General features: G+C 43.7%; 1 protein-coding gene across 4 annotated transcripts; it reads right to left on the reverse strand.

Moving 5' to 3' along the window:
• On the reverse strand, nucleotides 1-26257 carry FRRS1 (ferric chelate reductase 1). Of its 4 annotated transcripts, none has more exons than XM_054384648.1 (17): nucleotides 26075-26257; nucleotides 25040-25097; nucleotides 16132-16312; nucleotides 14696-14832; nucleotides 12907-13001; nucleotides 11691-11823; nucleotides 10699-10878; nucleotides 10005-10103; nucleotides 9341-9488; nucleotides 8751-8867; nucleotides 7396-7511; nucleotides 7030-7116; nucleotides 5513-5610; nucleotides 5298-5356; nucleotides 4361-4504; nucleotides 2228-2289; nucleotides 1-2119 (listed from the first exon to the last, which is right to left on the reverse strand). In XM_054384648.1, the coding sequence occupies exons 2-17, from the start codon at nucleotides 25088-25090 to the stop codon at nucleotides 2027-2029; spliced, it is 1800 nt and encodes a 599-aa protein (XP_054240623.1). In that variant the 5' UTR covers nucleotides 25091-25097; nucleotides 26075-26257; the 3' UTR covers nucleotides 1-2026. The 4 variants fall into 4 exon arrangements, with proteins under 4 accessions (XP_054240623.1, XP_054240622.1, XP_054240624.1 ...); XM_054384647.1 differs by having other exon boundaries at nucleotides 16117-16312; XM_054384649.1 differs by lacking the exon at nucleotides 25040-25097 and having other exon boundaries at nucleotides 16117-16312.
• Nucleotides 26258-27384: the final 1127 nt, after the last annotated feature.

Below are 27384 nucleotides of genomic sequence, written 5' to 3' on the forward strand. Positions count from 1 at the left end.
ATATTTACATTCACATTTTAAAAACCCTGTGTTCATTGTCACATGCAAAAGGAACAACACAGAGTACAGCTCTTGTGGTACAGAAAGCACTCAGCATTCACTTGAATTTAAAAGCCAGTTGAGAGATTTTTCTTGTATAAACTCATGGCATACCAAAAAAATCCGTCCACAAGTTCAGCACTTGAAGGGCCTGTGACTGCCAGGCTTTTGAGACCAGAATTCTCTAAAAACACCACAAATGCACACAATCAGCAATCTCTCTCTTACCCTTCAACCTGGGTTTTGCCATAGCTCTTCCTAGCTGTCCCTTCCCAATCAGCACAAGCCCTGTCAGGAGGCAGTAGGGCAACTCAGCCCTCACTCACTCCCACTCTGATGCATCTGACAAAGGGACTAAGCCTAGTTCTGTGGGTAAAATGAGTACTTGAGTAGGCAAAAAGAAGATCAGACTACAACTTCCTTTCAGAATGACTTATCCCTGCAACAGGCTGTATTGGGGATTTGGGGGAGATGGAGGAATAAACAGAAACAGATAGCTTTAGCAAATGGAGAGAGTCACTACCTGACTCACACACATCCAAGTACTTTAGAGCTGGACATGAGGTAGTAGAAACATGTTGCTATAGTGGTCTACACCAAGCCAGGCTTCACTATTTACTGTTCTCTCCAATTCCTCCAGCACCTTTATTTCCAGCCAGCTTAGTTAGCCCTAAGATGAAGATATATTATGAAGTGCATGATTAAAAATAAAAATAAAAACCAGTACTTTGCAGTATCAGCAATGAAGAAGTGATGAAAAACTACAAAACCCAAATGCAAATCACAGTACTGCCTGACATATTAAAGGTTAATTTCCAAGATGCCATTTCCAGAGTGTCCTTCCTATCTTAAGCAAACCTAGAAAAGTTAGACAATGGTCTCTTTCCATTCCCTGTGCCTAATTAATGTACTCAGAGAAGTCTTCTGTTGACTAAAAAACACAATAATGCTTCTTATAAAGAGTGTTCTAGATCTGCCAACTCAACTCAGGGAACTCTCATTTCACATGAGCAGAAGCTCCTTCCTGAAATCAAACCAACCTGTAACCTACCTTTTGCTCAATAGTGCAAATACAGCTGCAACATCCCTGAGCAACTATTTTCACTTCAGCACAGAGTGGCCTAAATCCATCTTATTCACACAAGGTAATTCAGAATCCACCAGCAGACAGAGACAGCAAAACACAGAAAGAAACCCATACACACAGGTAGGTTTTCCCTCTTTGAGTTTTGTACAAGTCCAACTGGTTTTAATGCACTTACATATTGCAAACAGGGCTTTTTCCTTATGGTTTTAGAAGCACTGAGAGGGATGGGACAAAACAGTATTTGAGTGAGGCAAGTGGTGGTTTCAGTCAAGTCACCAAAACCCTTCTAACTGCTCCTAGAGCAGAGAGAGTATTTTTTGCATTTGGCTGCAAAGATAGACAACAGCATTTGGCTTATGAATCAATCTGAGCTTGTGATAGTTTTTCCATTTAGTTTTGGTTGGGGTTTTTTGTTTGGGGCTTTATGCATAAAACTGTCACAGACAGGTAGCTCTAACATCACATGCCACTAGAACACAGTGAAGTGAACAGGTATGATGGATTCTGGATCTTCCAATTTTCCCAACAGTCGTCAAAAAAGTTTTAGAGAACTGACTATCAAAGCATTTTCAGCACATCTTCTTAACCTATAAACTTCCATCTACTCAATTACTCTATTAAAAAAAAAAAACAAAAAACAAACAACAACAGAGACTTCATTCCTTACTCAGGCAAAGAACCCCATTAAAAGTCCCATCAGAAGGCAGCTTTTGCAGGACTGCAGCATCCTCCTATCATTTGGATATGAGTTCCCCCTAACACCACACATGACACATCTGCTGTTATCCCTCAGTTACATTTTCACAGAGGTGTTGAGGCAAAAGTTGTAACAGAAAGTGCTCCTGGGAGGTTTTTCAGCTGCAACCAATATTGCCATCACAAAATTCCTAATGACTTATTTCATATTTGGCTGATAGCTGCCAGGAAGGCAGTGAGGAATCCTATATTTCCACAGACATAGATGGCCAACACAACCTGTTTGAACTGACGACCCTGCAAGAGAAAGGGGAGGAAAAAAAACACAGAGGAGTCAGTTTGTTTATTGGTTTAGACAAAGGACCATCCCATCCCACCATAGGTGTTTACAGAATTGGGACTTACCTCTGCTTCTGCAGATGTGAGGGACTGCAGTATCTGTACTCTGTCATCCTCTACCAGCTCAACTGTTAGTGGGAAGAAAAGAGAAACAGTTAGGTCTTCTCTTAAGAGGAAAGGGAATTATCATTTTTGCACTGCAGAAGCCTTGATCCCGTGACTAAGTCACTAATTCTTATGCAGCATCAAGTTTGAAAAGCACTTGGAAAGTTTCATTTGACATTTTACCACCTACATGCACTACCATGCTCACAGCACAAGTGAAAAAATTATTCTGAAGCTGACCTACAAAAATTAACTTCTGGACACTGAAGTGGCAAAATATTATTATAGAGTTTTGTTTTTTTTCTAAATTGTTGTTTGGTTTTTGTTTTGTTTGGGTTTTGGTTGTGGGGTTTTTGTGGTGTGTTTGGTTGGTTTTTTTCAGCAAGAGACAAAACACTGAGTTTTGATCTGAACAAAATACTTGCTTGATCTAAAAGCTTTTATTTTTCCTTTTAAGATAACAGATTTCACTGAGAAGTATATTCCATTAGGTAACATGAGAACATTCACTGTTCAAAAGTGTGAGGTTCATTTCTCTATTTCTAGGAAGTAATTACTGCAGTTATATTTCAATTCACATCTTTTATGCTGTGTCCAGCAGGAGTAGGGAGGGGATTGTCCCCTGGGACTCAGCTCTGGTGATGCCACACCTTGAATATTGTGTCTACAGTTTGGGGCACCTCAATCCCAGAGAGATTTGGAGGTGCTGGAGCCAGTGCAGAGGAGGGCAAGGAAGCTGTGAAGGGCCTGGAGAATAGATCTGATGAGAGACTGAAGGAGCTGGGGATGGTTAGTGTGAAACAGAGGAGGCTGAGAGGAGACCTCCTGGTTCTCTACAGCTACCTGAAAGGACCTTGTGGAGAGGTTGGTGCTGGTCTCTTCTCACAGGTAATTAGTGATAGAACAAGAAAGAACAGACTCAAGCTGTGACTGGGTAGGTTTAGACTGGACAGTAGGAAGAATTTTTTCCCAGCAAGCTTGGTCACGGATTGGAATGTACTGCCCAGGGAGGTGGTTGAGTCACCAACCCTGGATGTGTTTCAAGGTGGTTTGGATGTGGTGCTTGGGGCTATGCTTTGGGGGTGACCCTTATACAGTAGGGTTCTTGGTTGGACTTGGGTGATCCTGAGAACCTGAATGTTTCTGTGATCTTTTCTAATCACTTATTCTCCATATGGTAACCTCATACAGCCTGTTAACTAATCAGGCTTCTTCAATTCTGCAGCTGTCTCATCTCTGCCTTACCTAAAGGTTGTTCACATGAGCACAATCACGTCCCCTCACTAACCTCAGACACTGAAACTAATTTTCCAGTGAAGTTACTAAAAGTCTCTTGACTAGGCATATCAGAATCAGGATTTAATTTTCATTCTTCTCTTCACTCAAACTTACAAGCGTTTGCACTCCAGTTTCTGATTGTTTTGCTCAGGCAGTAAGAGCTGTTCACAGCAGCATTTTGTTACAAAGAACGGCAGACTAAATCTGCATGACTTAACCTGGATATAAGCTACAGCACAGGAGGTTCCACCTCAACATGAGGAAGAACTTCTCCACTGTAAGGGTCACAGAGCCTCTAACAGACTGCCCAGAAAGGTTGTGGAATCTCCTCTGGAGGCTTTCAAGACCCAACTGGATGTGTTCCTGTGCCAGTTGTGCTAGATTCTATGGTCCTGCTCTGGCAAGGGTTGGACTCGATCTCCAGAGGTCCCTTCCAACCCCTAACATCCTGTGAGCCCGTGACTTTATCCACCCACCTGTGATCAAACACATGGCAAACAGCAATAGACTCTCAGAAGATACTTACACATTTTGACTTCCCTTACCAACTGTGCTTTGAGAAATAAGAAGCTACTCTTTAAACCACCACAAACAATTCTAGTAGAACACTTGGATCCTGAAAACCAGCTTAATCCCACATTAGTTTGCACACAAAATGTGACACTGTTACTCAAGACTTAATCCCTTTCAGCTTCCAAGTTAAGAGGCCAAAGAACAACTGAAGTTCAGTCTGCTCTGCTGTATTTTTTTTGCACAATCCTCAGCAAGCAGGGGGAAAAAACCCCAAACAAACCAGGGGTTCCATTGGATTGGTACCTTTACGTACGAGCCAGTAGCTGTGTACTTCCAGAAGGACATCAACACCAACATGCCAAACTACAAACCCAATCATTGTATAGGTGTCCCATGGGTCTGGTAGGTCAAGTGCTGGCAGATCCATTCCCAAGAACATAGTCACCACTAGTCAGTAAAAAAAAAAAAAAAAAAAAACAAAAAAAAACAAATGAAAAGACATTGAAGATGCTGCGGCAGGGTACTTTAAAGGGAAAAAAATGAAAAGCAGAAAGCTCTCCACACCTTTGGCAACTGGTTGTTTCCTCTTTTCTTTTTTTTATTTGGGTTGGGGTTTTTTTTGTTTGTTGGGTTTTCTGTGGGTTGTTTGGTTGGTTGGGTTTTTTTTGTTTTTTTTTTTTTTTTAGCAGCAGTGTGAAGGGAAAGGCAAAGAGTAAAGGAGAAGACAAATGAAGTTTTCATTCCTCTCAATGCCCTAGCATATGGCCAGTTACACAAACACAAGCATTTGTGGCTCTTACCAACAAGGCCACAGTCACAGCATTGGTTCTTAAGCTACCTGTGGAGACTTCTCACTATTAATAGAACTAAGCCCACCTGCTGGTTCTCTTAGTCACCCCTCTCAACTGAAATAACACTAAAAGGTTTTGCTGTGGGAATCAAAATTTTCAAGACACACACAAAAAAAAAAGCTTACTCAAGATAAGCACAGGCCCTCACTACAGAGATCTTCTAGATTTGTCTGTGATCTCTTTAGGGTTTCACACAGTTAATTCTTCTCCCTGAAGCTGTAACTGAGAGCCACTTAAAATTTACACAGAAGATGGCCAGCAAGAAAAAGAATCTGCAGCAATGTCTGGACTGGATGTCCATTGATGTTTTAGATGAGAAACAGCCCAGATAATGAACAAAGATGCCCTAAAACACTTGGAAGAGAGCTAAAGCTGTTAGTCCTACTCACCAGCTAGTATTCTAGCTGAGGTACCAGTACTCCAGTGAAACCAGTTAAACAACTGCCTCCTGTAAAACAATGAAAAGCATTTTACTGATAGTGTAGTTGAGGGGGGGTTGGAATAGGATTGTTACATATTTTTAAAGGTATCTTTTCAACGTAAAAAGAATTTTTAAAGAAAGAAGTATATTGAATTCCTGTGGCTGTCACTTAGCTGTGGGTACCTTGGTGCATGACGAGATGGTCTGAAACCTGCCATTAGTGGTTGGACGATCGTCAAAGCCATCACAGTACAGCCAAGATAGGGATGGTAACCTGCTTGCTAAAAACAAGAGACTTGCCTTTAACATATTCTCCATAGAAAAATACCCAGCAGTTGACAAGTTTACTTATGCTTGTATTCGTAAGTTACAGTGGTGGAGCAGCACTGTGTTTAGATTTGCAGATGGTGACAGGATGTGGTAAGCTGCCCTCCTTGGCAGAAGAGATGCTGATGAGCCTGCCCAAAGTCTGTCCCACCTTTTTGCTGTGGTGAGAATTACTACCAGCTGAAGGACAGAGAGCAAAGTGACTGTAAAAGCTATGCTTCCAAAATCTTCACCCTCAATCCTATAGAGCATCTCCCTTACAAGGGGAGACTGAAAGAGCTGAGGGCTCTTTATCTGGAGAAGAGGAGCCTGAGAGGTGACCTCATTCATGTTGATAAAGATGTGCAGGGTGAGTGCCAAGAGGCTGGAGCCAGGCTCTGCACAGGGGATGCCCAACGACAGCACAAGGGGCAATGGTGGAAGTTGAGGCATAGGAAGTTCCATGGAAACAGGAGGAAAATGTTTTTCCCTGTGAGGGTGACAGAGCACTGGAAGAGGCTGCCCAGGGGGTTGTGGAGTCTCCTTCTCTGGAGACATTCAAAAGCTGTCTGGATGCCTTCCTGTGTGATCTGTTCCGAGTAATCCTGCTCTGGCAGCAGGGTTGGAGTGGATGATATTTCGAGGTCCCTTCCAGCCCCTCCCATTCTGTGAATCCTGTCTTCAGCAGTGGTCTCATGTCTCACCCTATCTGTTCTGTTCTTAACTCTAAGCCACTTTATGCAATTTCCCTAGCTTATACCTGTGACCATGTTCTCCTACTTTTAACTCAGATACTCTCTAGACTTTGCAACTTCTGGTATCACCTTGCAAGAAATATTATGCAGGTACCAGCAACAATCTCTGCCTATCTATCTCTCTAATGTTGCAGACTGAGCTCAATCGCTGGTTACAGTTGAAGTTCAAAGTCATAACAACACTGATTCCCAGCAGGTTTACTAGATTAGTAAATCAGCTGTCCCATCCTCACTTTTCTCCAAAATTTAAGTTCTCCAAGGCAATGGAAAGACTGGAGATATTCAAGGTGAGGCTCAACAAGGCTGTGGGCAGCCTGGTGTAATTGGGGATGTCCCTGCTGACTGCGGGAGGTTGGGCTGGATGACCTTTGGAGGTCCCTTCCAGCCCAGACCATTCTATGACTGATTTAGTACCCATAGAAACTAAGCAAAGACTTGACTTGGGTGAAAGAGGAAAAGCACTGAAGTTTTTCAACTGTAGTTGGAACCTTGTGTTGCTCGGATTTGAAGTCAGCCTACTTAAGGACCACTTTCATAGCAATTTCTTCAGCAATAACATGTTAGCCACCAGTGGACCTCCTTCTCATTCACTTGGTTCATCCTTTACATCTAAGCTCACAAACAAAAGCAGAGGCTTACCTGGCTCCAACCTCCTCGGTATATGAATGGCAACACAAAAGCAATGCTTGTGAGCATGACTGTGGTCAACATAAGCGTACGATGCACCTGGAAAAGTTAAGCTTCCCTTTAGAAACTGTACAGATTTTTTAAAGTGCCATTAAAACACATTTAACCAATCTACAGTTACAGAGGTTCTTGCTACCACCTCCTTAGACTTTGCTTTCACTGGTCAAGTAGATGAACTACTGATCTGTAACTGTTCGATCCCATAAGATTTTAAAAAGATAAAAATTACGTTTAGCTTAATCTCCCATTTTTGGTTTAGAATTATGCTTACAATAAAGCTTTAAAATCCAGCTGGAGATAGAGGGAGATATTGCCCACCTGAAACCACATCTCCTTTCCAAACAGGAATGAATGAGACCAGACAGGTTTGAAGAATCGTGCAACAATCACACCAATGCTAACTGTGGTAATCCAAGCAACAAACATCAGTGCTCCTGGGAATTGAAAATAAACAAACAATGTAAACAGGAATCATTCAGCTGCAGAGGAACACAGCTCAGAAGACTCTGTAACAGCTTAGACAGCACACATGTGGTCAGAATTTACCAGTGGTAGCTTTTAAATCACCTGGTTCAGACTACAACTTCAAAGAATTTATCACAGAACTACAGAATTGTCAGGGTTGGAAGAGACCTCAAGGAGCAATCCTCACTGTCAATACAGACTGGGGGAGGAGGGGATAGAAAGCAGCCCTGAGGAAAAGGATTTGGGGGTTCTGATGGACAAGAAGCTGGACATGAGCAGGCAATGTGAGCTTGCCACACAGAAGGTCAATCACATCCTGGGCTGCATCAAAAGATGTGCTGCCAGCAGATCCAGAGAGGTGATTCTGCCACCGTGCACTGCTCTGGTGAGACCTCACCTGGACCTCACCCAGACTGTGTCCACGTCTGGGGCCCTCAATATAGGAAGGACATGGAACGGATGGAGCAGGTCCAGAGGAGGGCCACAAGAATGACTGGGGGTTGGAACAGCTCTGCTACAAGGACAGGCTGAGGGAGCTGGGGGTGTTCAGCCTGGAGAAGAGGAGGCTCTGGGGAGACCTAATAGCAGCCTGCCAGTACCTGAAGGCATCTATACGAAGGCTGGAGAGAGACTGTTTGAAAAGACCTGCAGTGAAAGGACAAGGGGCAATGGCTTCAAACTAGATAAGATTTAGACTGGGTGTTAGAAACAGGTTCTTTACTGTGAGGGTGGTGGAACACTGGAACAGGTTGCCCAAGGAGGTGGTTGAGGCTCCTTCCCTGGAGATATTCAAGGTGAGGCTCGATGAGGCCCTGGGCAGCCTGATCTAGTTGGGGATGTCCCTGCTGGCTGCGGGGAGGTTGGACTGGATGAGCTTTGGAGGTCCCTTCCAGCCTGGACCATTCTATGATCATCTAGTTTCTCATTTCAAATAGAATTAAACTAATAATGCAACAAGAACAAAATTCAACCAGAGAGAAAGAAGGTAAACAGAAGTAAGTTGCAATTATAAATGTAAGAGAAAATGCAAATGCAGGGTGACGTTCCTGGGCTAAAAGAATCATATAACACTGCTCCTAAAATAAGAAATGATTCATAACTTTCCTCAGATCTTGCTAGCCAACAGCACACATAAAACGAGTGCCACAAAGACAGAAGGGAATCTGCAATCATGAGGAAAACTTAACTCTCCATTCTCAGCATCTTACCATGAGCCTTGATGAGTCGTGGAGACCTGGAACCTCCAATATCCTGAGGGAGGCCTGTGACATTGTACGCTCCATTTGTGATCAGGGGCTGACGATGATGTTTGTATATTAGTCCACCTAAGCAGTAACAGAAAGTGGACTAATTATGGCTGACAAAAATGTGGAATGAAATCTCTATTGTAACCACTCAGCATCATCACACAAACCAAATTTCTGACACACAATATGCCTAAGAACCTAAGATGTCATCTAACCTGGCTTGCATACTTGACAGACAAGAACAGAAAACAGCTTTTCTCCACTACACACACAAGGTATGAAGAATAATCCCCTTTGATGCTGGACTCTGATTTAAAAAGATGTGGTCAGCTCTCAAGAAGCTACTGGTTCCCAGCATCAGGTGGGCATACAACATATACATGAGTTCACTGTAACTTTCAGAAACAAACTTGTGATCCAGAGATGACTGGACTCAAACTGGGAAACTTTAGTTAAGATAATAATTCTCAAAGAAGCTGTATCTTACACATAAGTTAGTTACAAACTCAGAGTTGTTCAGAGAAAAGCAACCATATAAAAGCCAAGTTTACCTTCACTTGCTTCCCCATCTGCCAGGAAGATGTAATAATTAGCATCCAGATTAAATCTCCCTTTATAAGCAGGAAGAAGAATACTCCTCCTGAAAGAACATTGAAGGACACCATCTGCAAGCCTCCATGACACATCTTCGAGGGCATCCTGGGAGAAAGGAAGCAATTCATAACTGCTCTTTTCAGACTGACAGAGTAATTGGCTTAAAAGTAACCCTGCCAAAGAGAAGTGTCACTGGTGCACACAGAAAGAACAGCAATGATGGGAGCAAAAATACTGATACCTCTTGCACACCAACTGAGAAGGTAAGTCAGCACATCAACATTAAGGGTTGGATTTATTACCAGCAATTTCTCCAGCTCCTAACAACAGCCTCCCCTTCCAACCTTTAGCCCCAGATATACTGATTGCAACTGCAGCCCTAGCAAAAAGGGCACAAAATTCCTCAGAAGAGTACGCTCCCACCACGCAATTTTATTTTTTATTCTTTAAAAGACTTCCAAAGGTGAAATTTACTAGGAAGTATGAGCTCAAGCAACCTCACCTTAAAGAAAGACAGATGCACCTTACTATGTGTAAAAGCAAAACACCCAAAGTAGCAGCAGACCATTCCTTGCTGCAGATCTACATTAGTAGAAGTGCCTTAGCTGCCTTCACATGTACCTCCGAGTCCCAAAGAGGAGAACTTCGACCCTTTAGAGAGGCAGCGCTGACGCGAACGCGGTGGTCCTCGTTAACACACAGGTAGGCATCGTCACCACCCTGAGGGGGCAGCAGAAAAAGGTACTTACAGAGGGATAAAAAACACTGCTGGTAGTCTCCAAAAGCTCTTTGACTTAATATATACAGAAAAATTTCTCCATATACATATACAAAGAGATTTCTCCAGCTGCCAGGAAGGTTGCAATAGAGTCTCCCTAGAGCTTTAGCTTCTCTAGGCTGAGCCACCCCAACTCTCTCAGCCTCTCCTCATAGAAGAGGTACTTCAGTCCCCTGATCATCTTCATGGCCCTCCTCTGGACTTGCTGCAACAGCTATCTTTCTTGTGCTGGGGATGCCAGAGTTGCATACAGTATTCCCAGGTGGAGCCCCACAAGAGTGGACTAGAAGGGGAGGATCACTTCCCCTGACCTGCTAAGGGAGACATCCACAGGGACGTTCTACTGCAAGTAGTCCTGAGCTAAAATTGAATGTTCACCTGTAAAAAAAGCATCCTGTGCTTCTGCACTATGGGAGAAGTTACTTTGCATAACATCTAGAAGCATTCTAGTTTTCCATAAGCGTGTTTTGCTAGAGTACCATTCACATGTCACTAAGATCACAAAAGAAGCTAAAAGAAGAAGAGTTGGACACTCACCATCCACTGGTCATGAGACAATGCAAATGCAATGTATCCTTCACTTGGACCACTCATTTCTATCAACACTGAGCTCCCCTCTCGTTGGAAGGATAGGAAAAAACAGGAAGCACTTGCAGCATCACAGTTTGAAGGGTTCCTGATACAGAACTTTGTACTTCCACAGCCTGATGCATTAAACTAAAGCAAGCAAACAAAACAGTCATGAGCAACAAGAATTTCCCCTTTTTAACCTGGTTCTAGAAAGAAAGCATAAAAACAGCAGCAAAGAAATGCCATCCATGCCTACATACCAATCTCTTAATCCATCCCTACAATTACTCCAGGCTTAGTAAACTGATGGTGAGTTTCATTCAAGTTGATAATTCAAGTTGAATTATCACTTTAAAAGACTTCAGAGAATAACTTTGAAAAGAAAGTAAAAGCCTTAGAGAAATTGCCTTTGCTTTTATTTTTAGAGAGGTAATATTAGCTGTAGGATGAGGGAGAACTAAAGGGAAGGACAGCTTTTCATTTCTTTCTTTTTTAATGTAGGAACTCTATTGATACACAATGAGAAAATAGGAGTTAAAAGTAGTGCTTATTCTGGATCAAATGTGCTCAAGGCATTCAAGAATCCATCATGAAAGTCAGTAGCACAAATTAACTCACAGGAAAAAGTTTCTCAGTCTGCAGTTACTTAAATAGCAACTTAGCAGTCAAGACCAGAGCAAGCCTTTTTCCATCTCTCTTTCCAGGTATGCAGAATATTTTCTGACCATTAAGTTCTAAATACTCCATCAAACTTCTGACCCGTGTGTGTGCGGAATGTCATGCCATAAGTTCAGGCAACTCAACACAAGAGCACAACTGTCTGTGTTCTTAGTATCCAGTATCTAAATTACTAACCCACCATCTCTCCCTTTCTGTCAGTAGGCTTCATCAATGTAATTTCATTCAGTTCATTGGTCACACGCATTAAAGATGCATTATTGAAGTTTAGAGTTACTTACTGGCTTGGATAAGTGGGAAACTGGGAGTGAGGTTGGTACAGCCTCTGTTGTTGGGGACAGTGCATTAGGCTGAGATACAATGGGACCAGGAATCTTCACCCAGAAAGTCTTGTATTTCTTCACAACTGTGGCTCTTAAAACACACAATACAGAGTCATTACTGTCTGCATCAACAGCTGATTATTACTTTATGAAAGAAAAGGAAAAATGTTTCTGTGGTTGGTACAACTTCTTGGTAAAATCCTCAATCTTTCTCCTCTACCATTTCAGGGATTAAAATAGGAGAATATCTGAAATCTCAGTGGGAAAATATTTTTTTTAAAGTACTATTGCATGCTCCACTGGATATAAGAAACATTTCACAGAATCACAGAATGTTAGGGGCTGGAAGGGACCTTAAAAAACTCACCCAGTCCAACCCTCCCAGCCAGAGCAGGAGCACCTATAACAGGTCACACAGAACACATCCAGGCAGGTCTTGAATATCTTCAGAGAGGAAGGCTCCCACTCTTCCAGTGTTCTGTCAGCCTCACAGGGAAAAATTTTCCCTCAATTTCCATGGAACTTCCTATGCCTCAACTTCCACCATTGCCCCTTGTGCTGTCATTGGGCATCCCCTGTGCAGAGCCTGGCTCCAGCCTCTTGGCACTCACCCTGCACATCTTTATCAACATGAATGAGAGGACATCTTAGTCTCCTCCTCTCCAAGCTAAAGAGCCACAGCTCCCTCGGTCTCTCCTCATAAGGAAGATGTTCCACTCCCCTGATTATTTTTGTGGCTCTGCACTGGACTCTTTCAAGCAGTTCCCTTTTACGTCTGTGGCACAGACTGCAGCCACAGAGGAGAGTTGCATAGTTTTGTTTATCCGTTCCATAAGAGCAGTGGTGTAGCAGGAGGGTATGCATACAATTTTGTCAGGCACAAGCCCAGTATATATTACAGGCATAAGAAGTGAGCAGTTCAGTAGAAATTCTGGAGAAACTACTCTCCAAATCCCCTTCTGCTCTCCCCAGAAAAATCAGGGTAACCATCCCCAAAGCTTTCCCTAACAAACAAGCATCTGCATTAATGGAACCTCCACAGTGAGCAACAGGTGTTGACCTTCCAGGCCATTAGCCCAAGGAGATTTTTCAGTTGGCAGTCAATACTTGACACAGACAAGGGTACAGGTTTACCTTACTTTAGCAAGCAAGACCTAATGCCAGATTTACTTACAGGAACTGGACACGATTCGGTGCATCTCCAGGAGCAATCCAATACACTCTTATGTGCTTCTTTTTCGTTTTACTTGTGTGGCTGACAGCTGAATTCTGAAAAAAAGCCCAAACCACACACATATGAAGAGTCACAGAGTGGAGATGCATTAAGGAGATGGCAAACAGCTGTCACAGTCTGCAGCTATATCCTAACCAAACACTGCACTGTTACACTGCACAAACCCAGTGCAAGTAGCTTTTCCTCAGTCATGATCAACTTAATGAAGCTACCACCACCAAAACTTACACATACTAATAAAATTTAAGGTTAAAAGGAACAACTAGAGGTCTTTCAGTGCAGAAGACTCTAGTGATGAAGCAGATGGCCCTGCAGCATATATGCACAAATGGTTTAGTTACACTCCATTTTTCAGATAATAAGGTCACATTCAATGTTTTTGATAGTAAGAGCATGAAAGGACAGCACAATGACTGTACAGAGAGAACAGAACTAATGTTCTAGAGCATAAAAAAACAGAAGTACTGTGGGATTAGACAATTATTTGTACAAGATCAAGAGGGACTGGAGCACTGCCTTATGGAGAGAGGCTGAGAGCCCTGGGGCTGTTTAGTCTGGAGAAGAGAAAACAGAGGGGATTTAATAAATGTCTACAAGTATCTGAGGGCTGGGGGTCAAGAGGGAGGGGACAGGCTCTGCTCAGTTGCACCCTGGAATAGGACAAGGGGCAATGGATGTAAACTACAGCACAGGAGGTTCCACCTCAACATGAGGAGGAACTTCTTCACTGGGAGTGTCACAGAACACTGGAACAGACTCCCCAGAGAAGTTGTGGAGTCTCCTTCTCTGGAGATTCTCAAGACCCTCGGGATGTGTTTCTGTGCAACCTGTGCTGGATTCTCTGGTCCTGCTCTGGCAGGGGGGTTGGACTGGAAGATCACCAGAGGTCCCTTCCAACCCTGAACATCCTGTGAACGGATCCAACACAGCACTGAACTAAGTTCCCCAAGCACAGAGGGCAGAACCCAGACATCCCCATGGCTTTGTAGCACTGCTCAAGGTTTTAATTGGATGCCACTGGGGAGCAGATGGTAGAAGCGGAAAGGAAAAAACCAAACCAAAACACACACCACAAACAACAACAACAAAAAACGGCAAAAAACAACAACCCAAACCAACAAACCCCTCAGCAGCTTAAGAACTTTGCTTACCCCAGCTCACACGACATTGTTCCAAGCTCATAAAACTCTGAAGCACTGGAGCTCACATCTCTTGCACTTGAGGCAAAAATCAATTTATGTACAATGGATATTGAATATTGTGATCTAGCCTGCTACTGACACTAAATGACAGAGCAGTACTAAGGATAATAGCTTATGCTAGTGGTTACCACAGGAAGTGCCCTACACTTTCCTTGCCATAAGACATTTTCGCTGTCCTCGATGAGCATGGAAATCTCTTCAAGGCAAATCAAATTTGCCTTCCTCTTTTTAACGTTAAAGTACCACAGCCATGAATAGATCACATTCATTGCACACAAGTGAAAAATCTGTTATGAATGCTGCACCTTCCTGCAGCAGTCAGTGGTGTTCCATCACCAGCATAGATGGCTCTTAAGAACAGTCTGACAGAACTGCAGTGAGCCTTGCCTCTAGAAGGCAAGTTGTACCAACTTCCCCAGAGACCTACTGTGCTCCACAAAATGGCATAGCTTAGGTCTGGTCTATTACAGACACATTTCAGTACAGACACTCCAGTGCCTGGTGTCCCATTTTAAGAAACAGCCTACCTTGGTATGGCCACAGGTCAGAAGCTGAGAAAGTCTCCTGTCAGCTAACGTGAAAGAGCCAACTGCAGGGCTGTCCAGGTGTTCTGCATCCCGGGCTTGTATGAAAAACCCTTCAAAATCTGGTCCAGACAGATTAACTGAAGCAAGAAGAAAAAGGAAGTTGAAATGCTCTCCAGAGGCAGAATGAAATATTGCAACAGTGACCATTAGAAGCTCACGTCACAAGTGCTGAGCAGGTGCTACATGGATCATCTGAACAAGATCCATCTGCTCAGGTAGATCTGCTACAGCTAACTGAGTGTGGTGGGTTTAGGAATTACTCCCCTGACATGAACTTAGAGAATTACCAGACTAGCTCAGAAGGTTTTGGAAGCAAATGTAGCTCTACTTACAAGCAAACTAAAAATCTAGAAATATGAAATGCAATGAATATATACAAAATACACATATTTACATATATTTACAACTTATAAACAACACAGAGACCCCTCTGGACAAAGCCAGGGGGCTACCAATAGCTTCTTTCTCCCCCCCTCCCACCTCTTTCCGTTTTCAGTACCTCACAGACACAGTATACACCAGCTGAAGGTCAGTTAGAAATGCAGAAGCAGAGATCAGAAAGAGAGAAGGGAAAAAGAGACAGAACAGTTTATGGAACTGCTTTTTATCCATGTTAGCAAGCCAATGGAATTATATAGACATATCTATATTATTATTCTGCATCCAATGGCTAACTTTTATTTGCCTTTTACTCACAGATGTCCAAAATGTTCTTATTCTTTATTTATAGTTAGGAAACTGAGCTAAGCTAACGTGGTGAGTTGAAAACTCCCCCCCAACATTAACTCTGCCAGAGCAGCTCAGCTGGAAGCAAATGAAAGCTGTGTTTACATAGCAAAACTACAATCTACAATGGAATGCAATGAATATGTACAAAATAGACAATATTTACAAGTATTGACAATTAATAAACAGCATAAGAACCCCCCTGGCCAAGGACCAGGGAAGCTGCAACAGCTTCTCTCTCCCTGCCTCTCCCTTACCCTCCTGTACAAAAGGGACAAGAGACAGAAGCTGAGAAGTTAATAGCAGTCAAAACAATGCAGCCAAGGTCAAGCAGAAGAAAGTTAGTCTCCCCCAGAGGGAAAAAGTGGGAAGAGAGAGAGTATTTTGGGAGCCAAATCTTATGGTAGACATCTCTCCAATGGGATTGTTTAGAGCAATCGTTATTTTCCTTTTTACACCCAATAGTGATTTATTTACATTTTTACTACTTTCTGCCCAAGATCTGTGAAAAAATGTTAAAGGCATAAGCCTAAGATGACCACAGCTACCAGCTCCAAACCACGACACTGAGTAAAGACAAGCTCCAACACAAAGAAACAGTACATTAAACTCTTCAGCTATGAGTGACACAATACCTTCTATGTTGTCACCTGGTTTAAACTCAGTCACATTGACTGTAATGGTGTGCTCAGGTGGCAGCTGTGGAGAAGCACCATGACAGGGGATCATACTAGCACAGACTTGTCTTACTTTTCCATTTGGATAGCCATCCACAGATGCACAGAAGCAAATAGATAGCCAAACAGCAAAAGCAAGGCCAGGCAGCTCCATCTGCAAAATGGAAGAGATACAGGCAATTAAATACAATAAACAGTCACATTACAGGAAGAAGAGTCAGTTGAAATGTTTAAAACAAAGCATGCACAAGAAGAAACTGTTCCCAGCTACAGAAAAGTAATGCCTGCCTCTGGTAACCGACAGGCTTCGCAAGAACCTCCACAGATGCCATGTTTCATGACATCAAGAGTTCAGACAGATACATCCTTCCATTCATTGGGTGCATTATGACTTAGGAGGAGAGCCTGAGGGAGCTGAGGGCTCTGTAGCTTGGAGAGGAGGAGCCTGAGAGGTGACCTCATTGCTGTTGATAAAGATGTGCAGGGGGAGTGCCCAGAGGCTGGAGCCAGGCTCTGCTGGGTGATGCCCAATGACAGCACAAGGAGCAATGCTGGAAGTTCAGGCATAGGAAGTTCCATGGAAACAGGAGGAATTTTTTTTTCCCTGTGAGGGTGACAGAACACTGGAAGAGGCTGCCCAGGGGGGTTGTGGAGTCTCCTTCTCTGGAGATATTCAAAACCCACCTGGATGCCTTCCTGTGTGATCTGTTCCGAGTAATCCTGCTCTGGCAGCAGGGCTGGATGTGGCAGTTTAGGCTGGGTGCCCCCTGCCACTGCTGCATGAGATACACCTCTGGTGTCCCAGGTACCTGCTCAAACCACCACACTGGAGTAGAAGATATTTTGAGGTCCCTTCCAGCCCCTCCCATTCTGTGAATCCTATGTCTTCAGCAGTGGTCTCATGTCTCACCCTATCTGTTCTGTTCTTAACCCTTCCAAGGTCCCTTCCAAACCCTAACACTCTGATTCTGTAATTACTTCTCTCAGTGCATTTTGCTATCACTTTGGAAATTTCTTTTGCTTATTTTTTTGAGAGAACAGGAAATGCATAAAATCCAAGTCCCTTTAGCTTCTCCACGGGACACTCAGATCTTAAAACATGTCTTTTTGATGCATAAAGGTCCACAGTACTGAGGAACTACACAGCTAGTATCAAGACCACTTTTATTACATCAGAGCTCCAAGTGGTGCATCATGACAAACTACCTTTTGTTTCCACAGCTTGTGTCTATTTCTTCACATATGACAAATAATTCCCAAGTAACAAATTCTTCTTTCCACAGGGAAACTGAAGTTGCCAGATGACAGAAATAGACTCCATACATGCAAAGGAATGGAAATTTAGTATGAAGATTAGATGAGGAAATATCTATCTTTGTATCTATATTTCATAGAATCATAGAATTGTCAGGGTTGGAAGGCACCTCAACAATCATCTAGTTCCAACCCCCCTGCCATGGGCAGGGACACCTCACACTACAGCAGGTTGCTCACAGCCACATCCAGCTCGGCCTTAAAAACCTCCAGGGATGAGGCTTCCACCACCTCCCTGGGCAACCTGTGCCAGTGTCTCACCACCCTCATGGGGAAGAACTTCTTCCTAACATCCAATCTGAATCTACCCATTTCTAGTTTTGCTCCATTCCCCCAGTCCTGTCACTACCTGACACCCTAAAAAAGTCCCTCCCCAGCTTTCTTGTAGGTGCCCTTCAGATACTGGAAGGCCACAATAAGTTCTCCTCAGAGCCTTCTCTTCTCCAGACTGAACAGCCCCAACTCTCTCTCTGTTTTCATAGGTGAGGTTTGTTGTAGTCAAGCACAAGACACTTTGGAGCCTCCCTTTTGGATGTTGGGCCTCCACAGAATTAGTCAAACAATATCAGTGCTTGTCACACCCCCATTAAGGGAACAGTGTGCATGAAAAATGCAGGGCAGTAGGACCAAAGAGGCTAAAACAGTTATATGAACCTCTAATCCCAACACTTATCATCTAACATTGTGCTCTGTGTGATAACTGTTTTGTTACTCAGCAGCACGCAGGGTTTGCAGAACACCTTAGCCATCAAGAAAATGTGTGTGCGTGTCCAAAAAGACAGCAGAACAAAGATAAACTTCCTCTCAAAGCTTAGGCACATGAAGTAGGTTATCAGCTCTAGTGGAACATAGACCAGGCAAGTAGGTCTGCCTCCTGGAAGAGCCATGCCCATTTTGCCCCAGCTGATAAGGAAGCAGCACGTTATGAAGCTCCCCGACTGCACACATGGACGTGAAGATAAGGCACAGAGCCGTTCCAGACTGAGCTCTGATACCTAAAAGGCAGCCAAATGAAGACAAGGCATGTCATTAGCCTTACAGGCTCTCTCAGAGCCATCAACATTAACCTTTCCAAAGCCCTCATGTATTTAGTGTTACAATTCCACAACATCTAAGGCAGAGCTACAGTTGGACTTCAACATAAGAGCTCCTTGGCAACTTCACACCAGTAGATAGAAGGAAATCAGAGGGGAGAGGAGGTTGAACAGTTACAGATCAGGAAATAGAAAAAAATATTAAAGCTCCTCCTCCCAAATATTCAAGATAACAGTATGATAGCATCTTTAACTTCTAGCTAAAGCAAGCCTTTGAGCTTCAATGTTTCTCCAAGCTGTCACAAACATCTTTTATTCAGTGATTAAGGAAGCCTATAGGAAGCTAAATACCACGGTTCAGTACAACTGTGGCATTAAAACAGCTTTTTTATGCAACAGTGAAATCTTCAAGTTGCTGTCAGAAGAGAGATAAGGCTGTGTACCACACAGAGAGAAGAGTAGGTTACTACTCTAGTTTAAGTAGAAGAGGTTGTGGTAGGGATTTAAAATGAAACAAGAAATAGTTCAGCACAGACTCAGGCTCAAAAGCTGGCAAAAAAAGGAAGAAGCATTTAATGATGAGTGCTAGAGCCTGTGAAGAATAGTAACTTTAATTTGGAAACTTAGCCTTCCTTGAACAACACTTCTCCAGTTGCCTTCAGAAGTCTTTTTTCTACTTTAATATGGAGATATGTTGTGGCACTCTGTGTTTTCCACTTACAAAGCAAAAAGAGGCAGGGAGAAGATGGGAAGCATTCCTTATAACACCAATCATTCTGTGCTTAAAGATTAGCTTTGTATTTTTAGGAAAAATATGTTCTAAGGTGTTATGGTAGACTAAGCAGTACAAAAGGTCAACATTCTAGAGAAGCCATGCTTTAAGAAATTTTTCCTTAAAGAACTCTAGACTTTAAATTCAAATACCATAATAAAACCCTTTCTGTAACACACAAAACCTTCATAGCCAAAAAAGTTTATGATCACTCATCTGCTAATTCACCTGCAATCTCACTGTACCTCCCTACCCCCTTTTGCATAGAGAAAAAAAAAAAAGTCTCATACCAATCATAATGAGCAAGAAAGACAAGGACAAAAAAAGATAGGAAGAGGGGAAATCCAAGAGATTCTCAGAACTTCCTCATGTAGGCAGATTAAAATATTTCCTTTAGCCCTAAAAAGGTACCGGTTACAGGAGCGTGAAACAGAATGTCATGCCCTCGTGACTGTGACAGCCTGGCCAAGGGAAGGAAAAAGTCAGTCTGAAAAGGTGAGTAGTAGTTTGAACTAGTAGTTCAACTAGTAGTTTGAACTAGTAGTTCAAAACTTAAAGCTATAAGAAAAACCCAACACCTAAGGAAGATTACCTCGAAGTGGTAATAAAGTTCTGAGAAGGCGCAAGAAAAAGTATCTTTCTACTCAGGCTGAAGATCAGTGCACAGTTCTATCCCTCATCATGCAAGTTAATTTGCACAGCATATCATCTGCTTTGAGAAAACAAAAATCCAACCAACCACCAAAAGTCAACCACTGCCAAGCAACAAGTCACTCCTGTACAAACCAGTCACCTCTTCAGGAAGATTACCTGGTGGCCTCTTTCCTGATTAGAGCTCTACAGCCACAGCAGCAGTATTGCTCTCCAAGTGATGTTAATAGTTTTAGACATTCAGCAGGTCATAAACACCACAATGCAGAAAAGCGATCTAGAGTTAGAGAGGTAGCTAACTTTAAACTATTAACTACTCACACGTAAAGGTAAGGATTGTCATAAGTGACCACACAAACTGCAGAACAGGCAACTCTCTTTCTGATATTCATAGAATTACAGAACGGACTGGGCTGGGAGGGACCTCCAAAGGTCATCCAGGACAACCCCCTCTCCAGTCAGCAGGGACATCCTCCATTAGATCAAGTTGCCCAGAGCCTCACTGAACCTCACCTTGAACATCTCCAGGGAAGGAGCCTCAAACACCTCCCTGGGCAACCTGTTCCAGTGTTCCACTACCCTCATGGTGCAGAACTTGTTCCTCACATCCAATCTAAGTCTGCTCTGCTCTAGTTTGAAGCCATTGTCCCTCATCCTGTCCCTGCAGGCTTTTGCAAACAGTCTCTCTGCAGCCTTCCTGTAACCCCCTTCAGGTACTGGCAGACTGCTTTTAGGTATCCCCAGAGCCTCCTCCTCTCCAGGCTGAACACCCCCAGCTCCCTCAGCCTCGGCTCCGAGCCGAGGAGCCCAGAGCTGCTCCAACCCCCTGAGCATTTTCATGGCCCTCCTCTGGACCCTCTCCATCAGGTCCATGTCCTTCCTGCATTGAGGCCTCCAGAGCTGGATGCAGTACTGCAGGTGAGCTCTCACCAGAGCAGAGTAAGGAGGCAGAATCACCTCTCCATTTCAGGATGCAGCCCAGGCTGCCACTGGCCTTCAATGCTGCAAGCTCATACTGCTTGTGTCCAGCTTCTCACCATCAGCACCCCCAATTCCTTTTCTACAGGACTGCTTTCTATCACCTCATCCCCCAGTCTGTATTGATAGTGAAGACTGTTCTGGGCAGGGAAAAAAAAAAAAAAGAGGAAGACAACTAAATCTCAGTAACATAAGTACAACCCCAAACCAAAAGTGTTGAGACAGAGGGCACAGAAAGGATTTGTTACAGGGGTTAGGTTCAGGAAAGCTGAATTGCATTGTGGGAGCCATACTTAACTTCACTATAAAAGAATAAATGCTTTTTAAAGAATGAAGTAAAAATAAAAGCAGTATCAAGAAGGCACTGAGAGGCTGATCAAAGGCATCACATACAGAAATGTTACTCATTGCACCACTCCTTCCAGAAATGTGGCCAAATGGTGAGGGTGGGGAAGAAACACCACAGTTTCCTTTTGCTTGCATACTAATAAAGATGAATCAGCAGATCCCTGCAAGATGTTTTTTCTAGATAAGAAAAACAGAACAACCCAACCAACTGTGTCAAAACCTTAAGACACCAAGCACTGCCACCAAGACTAGATTCAAAATGAGAATCTGTTCTAACCCAGGTTCTGAGGTGTGCAAACCTTGGACCAGTGTTTGAGAACATTTCCAGTTTCCACCAACTTCTTCGGTCTGGACAAGAAAAGGCCCCAAGGAAACCTTCTTGTGGCCTTCCAGTATCTGAAGGGGGCTACAAGAAAGCTGGGGAGGGACTTTTGAGGGTGTCAGGGAGTGATAGGGCTGGGGGGAATGGAACAAAACTAGAAATGGGTAGATTCAGATTGGATGTTAAGAAAAAAATTCTTCCCCATGGGGGTGGTGAGACACTGGCACAGGTTGCCCAGGAAAGAGGTGGTGGAAGCCTCATCCCTGGAGGTTTTTGCAGCCAGGCTGGATGTGGCTGTGAGCAACCTGCTGTAGTGTGAGGTGTCCCTGCCCATGGCAGGGGGGTTGGAACTGGATGACCCTTGAGGTCCCTTCCAACCCTGACAATTGTAGTTTTGTCCTTCATAATGGCTTATGATCCTTTGAAACAAAACCGCTCCTTGGTGACAGGATGTGAATTAGCCAGCAGTCAAGAGGAATGGCAATCACTGATTTCAGGGCTGAAGCATAATGACATTAAAAAACATCAACATGAATTCAGCATTTTTGCAATTGTATCTGTTAACTCTTACTTGAAATAGAAGAAAACCAGAAAGCTTCAGAATTTCTGCACTATCCACTTACTTATTTTCCAAGAAAAAACCTTGCACCAAAATACTTGATTTAACCAAGGGCCTAGGTGCCCTTGTGGCCATGAAGGCCAATAGGATCCTGGAGTACATTCAGAGGAGTGTGTCCAGCAGATTGAGGGAGGTTGTCCTCCCCCTCTACTCTGCCCTGGTGAGACCTCACCTGGAATATTGTGTCCAGTTTTGGGTTCCCTAGCCCAACAGAGGGCTAGAAGGGTGACAACGGGACTGGAGCACTGCCTGATGGGGAAAGTTTGAGAGACCTGGGGCGGTTTAGGCTGGAGAGAAGACTGAGAAGAGATCTAATAAATATCTATAAATGTCTATAAATATCTGAGGGCTGGGTGTCAGGAAGGAAAGGAGAGCCTCTGCTCACTTATGCCCTCTGAGGTTGTGGAGTCTCCTTCTCTGGAGACTTTCAAGACCCATCTGGATGTGTTCCTGTGTGACCTGTGCTAGATTCTATGGTCCTGCTCTGGCAGGGGGGTTGGACTCAGAAGATCTCCAGAGGTCCCTTCCAACCCCTGACAACCTGTGAGCCTGTGACCTTCTACCCTGCCTGCATGCAGCAGTATGCATCAGTAAATGCTCCAGTCAAGGTTAAAAGGATGTGCTACACAGCATACTAGCTCCATAATCAAAACCCACTCACATAGCATTGATTGTTGCTTACACTTAGCCTTTCACTGTACACAGACTTTTCAACATTTTACCAAATGTTTCACACCCTTATGTATATTGAAAAAAAAAACAAAACAACAAAACAAAACAACAAACTTCAGCACTCAGTTTGAAGCACAACTGGAAATTTGTAACTCACTCTCTCACCCTCCCTACTTCAATCTTCAGTATAATAGGTAACTCACACCCCCTGGCAGGACACAATGCTTCAGAACAAGTTTGGTCAAAAATATTTCATAATTATCTGTATTTCCAATGGTGTTTCAACTGTGATGTCACTCTTGGGAGGGATGGAGAGAGAGAATTGTGTACTTGAAGCCCTCTAATTAATGGAAAACCATAAAATAGAGTGACAGTCATCTTCTCATCATCCTTGCCTAACTTAGCCAAAATGCTTCCAAAAGTTAAGCTTTTGCAAGGAAGCAGAGTAATTACTATATCAGTATTTCATATGGAACTTGACTATAACTGTAAAATTCCATTTCATACAGAGATTACTCAATGCTACCATCTGACTGCTAAAGTAATCTGAAATTTCAGTCAACCATTTCTTGAGCTATACTACCAAGTTACTTTCTATGTTTACAGGGCAGGTCAGAACTCACACAGGCTCACAGGATGTTAGGAGTTGGAAGGGACCTCCGGAGATCATCAAATCCAACCCCCCTGCCAGAGCAAGACCATAGAATCCAGCACAGGTCACACAGGAACACATCCAGACAGGGCTGGAAAGTCTCCAGAGAAGGAGACTCCACAACCTCTGTGGGGAGCCTGTTCCAGTGCTCCATGACCCTCACAGTGAAGAAGTTCCTCCTCATGTTGAGGTGAAACCTCCTGTGCTGTTTTTTATATCCATTGCCCCTTGTCCTCATGATAGAGACAGAGCTTTTTGGTAGAATATCCTTTGGGGGGGGGAATTTATATTGCATACAAAGCACCAGAAACGCGGAGGAAAGGGATGCAGAAAAATCAGAACAAGGGTCCCAAAGGTAGTTCATGTGTGGCCAGTTACTCCAACAATAGTGGGATGCAGAATATTTTTAAATAAGAAGCAACCAAAAAGAACTCACAAAAACAGCTAGAACAAGTATTCCTGAAAAAAGCTGACTACAAACAACCATTTTGGTTAATGTGAATGGAGATAAATGGATGAATCCTCATCCTCATGATGGACCATGACAAGACAAGAACACCTCTGTGATAATTCAAACATTAATGGTTAAAGACCAAAGTAATTACCTGTGCCCTAACCTCAGGAGATTCTGTCTGGCAAGGTAGATAGCAAACACAGATATGTTCCTAATAGTTACCAGCTCCTGTAATGTTTCAATGCAATAGAGCTACACTTGTCTGAACATGGAGAATTTATCATCCCATTCATTCAGAAGGGATGGGGGAAAGAATAAGAAGTGGTCAAGAAAAAAAAAAAAAAAGAGTGCTATGATTTTAGGAGTGGAATCTTTAAATGCCTGAATGAACCATACCAAAATCTAAGGGGAATCTTTTCATTGTATTTAGCATACATGGGAATTTCCCTTCCTGACTACATCTCACAATCTTACAGTAACTGCCCTTGGAGTACGTTACTCCCTCCTGTGCTGAAAATCCTCCAGTTCCTGCAGGTATCAAGAGCTAAGTAAGCCCTGCTAGCCAAATTCCTCAAAAGTACCAAACATTGCCAGTTCAAAGGCACAAAGACTATCACAGCCAGAACCATTTTGCTGAGCATCATCAGACAAGAGGGTAAGCAGAAAGGTAGAAGCCGTCTAAAGGAGAATCAGCTGTATTAACAGAAGACTTCTGTGCCACGTCTCTTTAGAAATACTTTTACAAGGCAAAAGCGGACAGCCTTGCTGTCCAACAGTTACCTTCTCTCTGAGCTCAGAGTAAGAGCTGAGGTTAGCTTCTCCTGCTCATTTAAATGTGGTCATATCACAACAGCTGCATTGAGCTTGGGCAGAAAACAAGTAGCATTCACATTCCCAACAACTCATTATTTTTAAAGTACAAGCACACACCCCCATTACCAGAGCATGACAAATCATACACACCTCTACCTCTTTGAATGTTTCCTCTGTAGAAAACCAAAGGGAACTTCAAGGCTTGTGTGCTTCAAAAATAGCTTTTGTAACAGTTTAAGTGCAGGTACTCACCTTGCAGCCAGTTCTTCTGTACCAGTGACCAAGTCCAAGTAAAATTGCCATTGGCTTTCTACAATTAAGAAAATATTTATTACGTTTAAACTCTTCTTTCTGACTTGTATCTAACAGTGTTGACCTTCATTAAATGAAGGTCAGAGGAAGTCTGTCTGAAAGAAGGAACAGTAGACACATCCCAAAGCAATCGTTTGTAGGAGTGTGCTTTACTTCAGGCATACACTCTATTGTAGAATCATAGAATTGTCAAGAGTTGGAAAGGACCTCAAGGATCATCTAGTTCCAACCCCCCTGCCATGGGCAGGGACACCTCACACTAGATCAGGTTGCTCACATCCAGCCTGGCCTTTGTAACTGCTTCCCCAGCCAATCTGGTAAGACACCACCCTTAAACTGAAATACATCAAGTTGTAATGAAGCATTGACCCTACAGCTTCCTTTGCTTTGTCAGACACTACTGCCACAGACCTCAAAGAGTATCATATCAAGCAATCACTTTAATTATCTTCTGGTGCATTTGAGGGGGCAGCACAACAAACAAAGCACAGCTTTCTATACCTTATTCTCCAAAGCACAACTTGATACAGAATTAAGCAGCATGGTTTTAAAGCTTGCTACACATTTAGCCCCTATCGAAGGGGCACTCTTTCAGAAGGAGAAGAGATCTTACATTAGAAAAACATTAATCTTGGCTTTTCCCAAATATATCCCGCCAAAAACAAATAAGAAGCAAGAATTTTGCCCTCTTGTCTGCTTTGACTACTTCACTCTCTGTTGGGCGGCCACTTCGTATATAACAACCTTGAAAGCTTCTACTACCAATATGAAGAGCCCAAAGTTGCAGGCTCACCGAAAAACGAGTTTGTTATCCCAACAAGCAAATCCAACCACAAGATCGCCACATTTACTGGAACAACGCGTTAATGAAACAACAGAACAAGAAAGCAACATTCACATAACCTTCAGAAGCAAACAAGATGCAAAAGGCACATGGTTGGAGTAGCTTCCAAGGTAAAACACACCAGAGCTTACCTTTATTCTTTAACGCTTAAGAGCTTTATCTAACGCAAACCAGAAGTGTTTCAGTGAGAAGCAGCAGCTACAAGGTGCTTTAAAAGCTTTTAAATCAAGCACACAAAGTTTTCAGAGAGCTGGCAGCACGCAGCCTTTGCGCACTCGCTAGCACCAGTTTAACCAAAGCGCCCTGGAGCTACAGCGGCGCCGCAGCTACGGCAGCCCCACGCGCCGCGCACCACCCTCGCTGCCGTCAGCTCTACGCTCTTCTCTTCCACACTTCTCCCACGGAAAAGGGGCAGCGGGACAGGCGGCGAGCAGCAAGCTCCGCTCGTCTTCGCCTGCCCGAGGCTGACTCTGCGGCCCCGGTCGCTTTTCAGGCTGCGGGGCACGGCTCCGGCACAGCGTCCCACTGTCTGAGGGGCAGAGGTAGGCTGCGAGTGGAGCCAGCCACCAGAGGGCGCTACGGGGGCGGGGGCGCTGCGGGGGCGGAGCCGCCAAAGGGCAGGCCAGGCAAGCTCCGCCTGCTCGCCGCGGCGGCCGCCAGGTGCCAGGCCCGCGGAGCTGGGCTGCTGCCCAAGGCGCTACGGGCAAGGGGTCTCGTCGCGGCCTCCAAACGCTGGAGGAGTTGGTGAATGTCCCGAATTTGCTACTAGAGCTTTGCCCCCTGGGTTTGACTGGGAGACTACCCTTGCATAAGCCTGCACGGCTCATTTGCGGTGCCATCCGTATGCCTAAATGTGCTCACCTATGCAGACTTGCAAAGTCAGGCTTTTCTTATCAAAAAGCAAACAAGTACAGGCTGTAACTGGGCTTTTCCTGGCAGAAAAAAAAACCCACAGGCTTCCCAGAGTTCTGTTTTGCTTTGTTTTGTTCCAAGTCCTCACTTGCTCAGAAACAAAAGATAATTAATAAAAAATACAAAGGGAATTTTGCCCTTCCACAGAACTGAAATACGTGTTTGTGCTAATAAACACCACCTCTCTGGGCAACCTGTTCCAGTACCTCACCACCCTCATGGTGAGACATCTTTCTAACATCTAATCTAAATCTCCCCTCCTCTAGCTTGGATCCCTCCCCTCCAGTCCTATCACTACCCAACACCCTAGAAAGTCCCTCCCCAGCTTTCTTGTAGCCCCTTTCAGATACTGGAAGGCCACAATATGGACTCCTCAGAGCCTTCTCTTCTCCACACTGAACAAGCCCAACCAGGGAGGTGGTAGAAGCCTCATCCCTAGAGGTTTTTAAAGCCAGGCTGGATGTGGCTCTGAACAACCTGATGTAGTTAGTGTGAGGTGTCCCTGCCTGTAACCTGAAAAGAAGCTGAG

The sequence above is a fragment of the Indicator indicator genome, chromosome 10 (assembly GCF_027791375.1).
Source record: "Indicator indicator isolate 239-I01 chromosome 10, UM_Iind_1.1, whole genome shotgun sequence".
In the NCBI taxonomy this organism is placed as follows: domain Eukaryota; kingdom Metazoa; phylum Chordata; class Aves; order Piciformes; family Indicatoridae; genus Indicator; species Indicator indicator.

Coding starts and splice junctions, on each gene's coding strand:
- FRRS1 (XM_054384647.1), bottom strand. CDS start 25,090: ATGGCAATTTTACTTGGACTTGGTCACTGGTACAGAAGAACTGGCTGC. Junction 14,833..16,116: donor ACCAGGTGACAACATAGAAG/GTATTGTGTCAC, acceptor TTCTTGCTTCAG/TTAATCTGTCTGGACCAGAT. Junction 4,505..5,297: donor CTCAGCTAGAATACTAGCTG/GTGAGTAGGACT, acceptor TTTACTGACTAG/TGGTGACTATGTTCTTGGGA.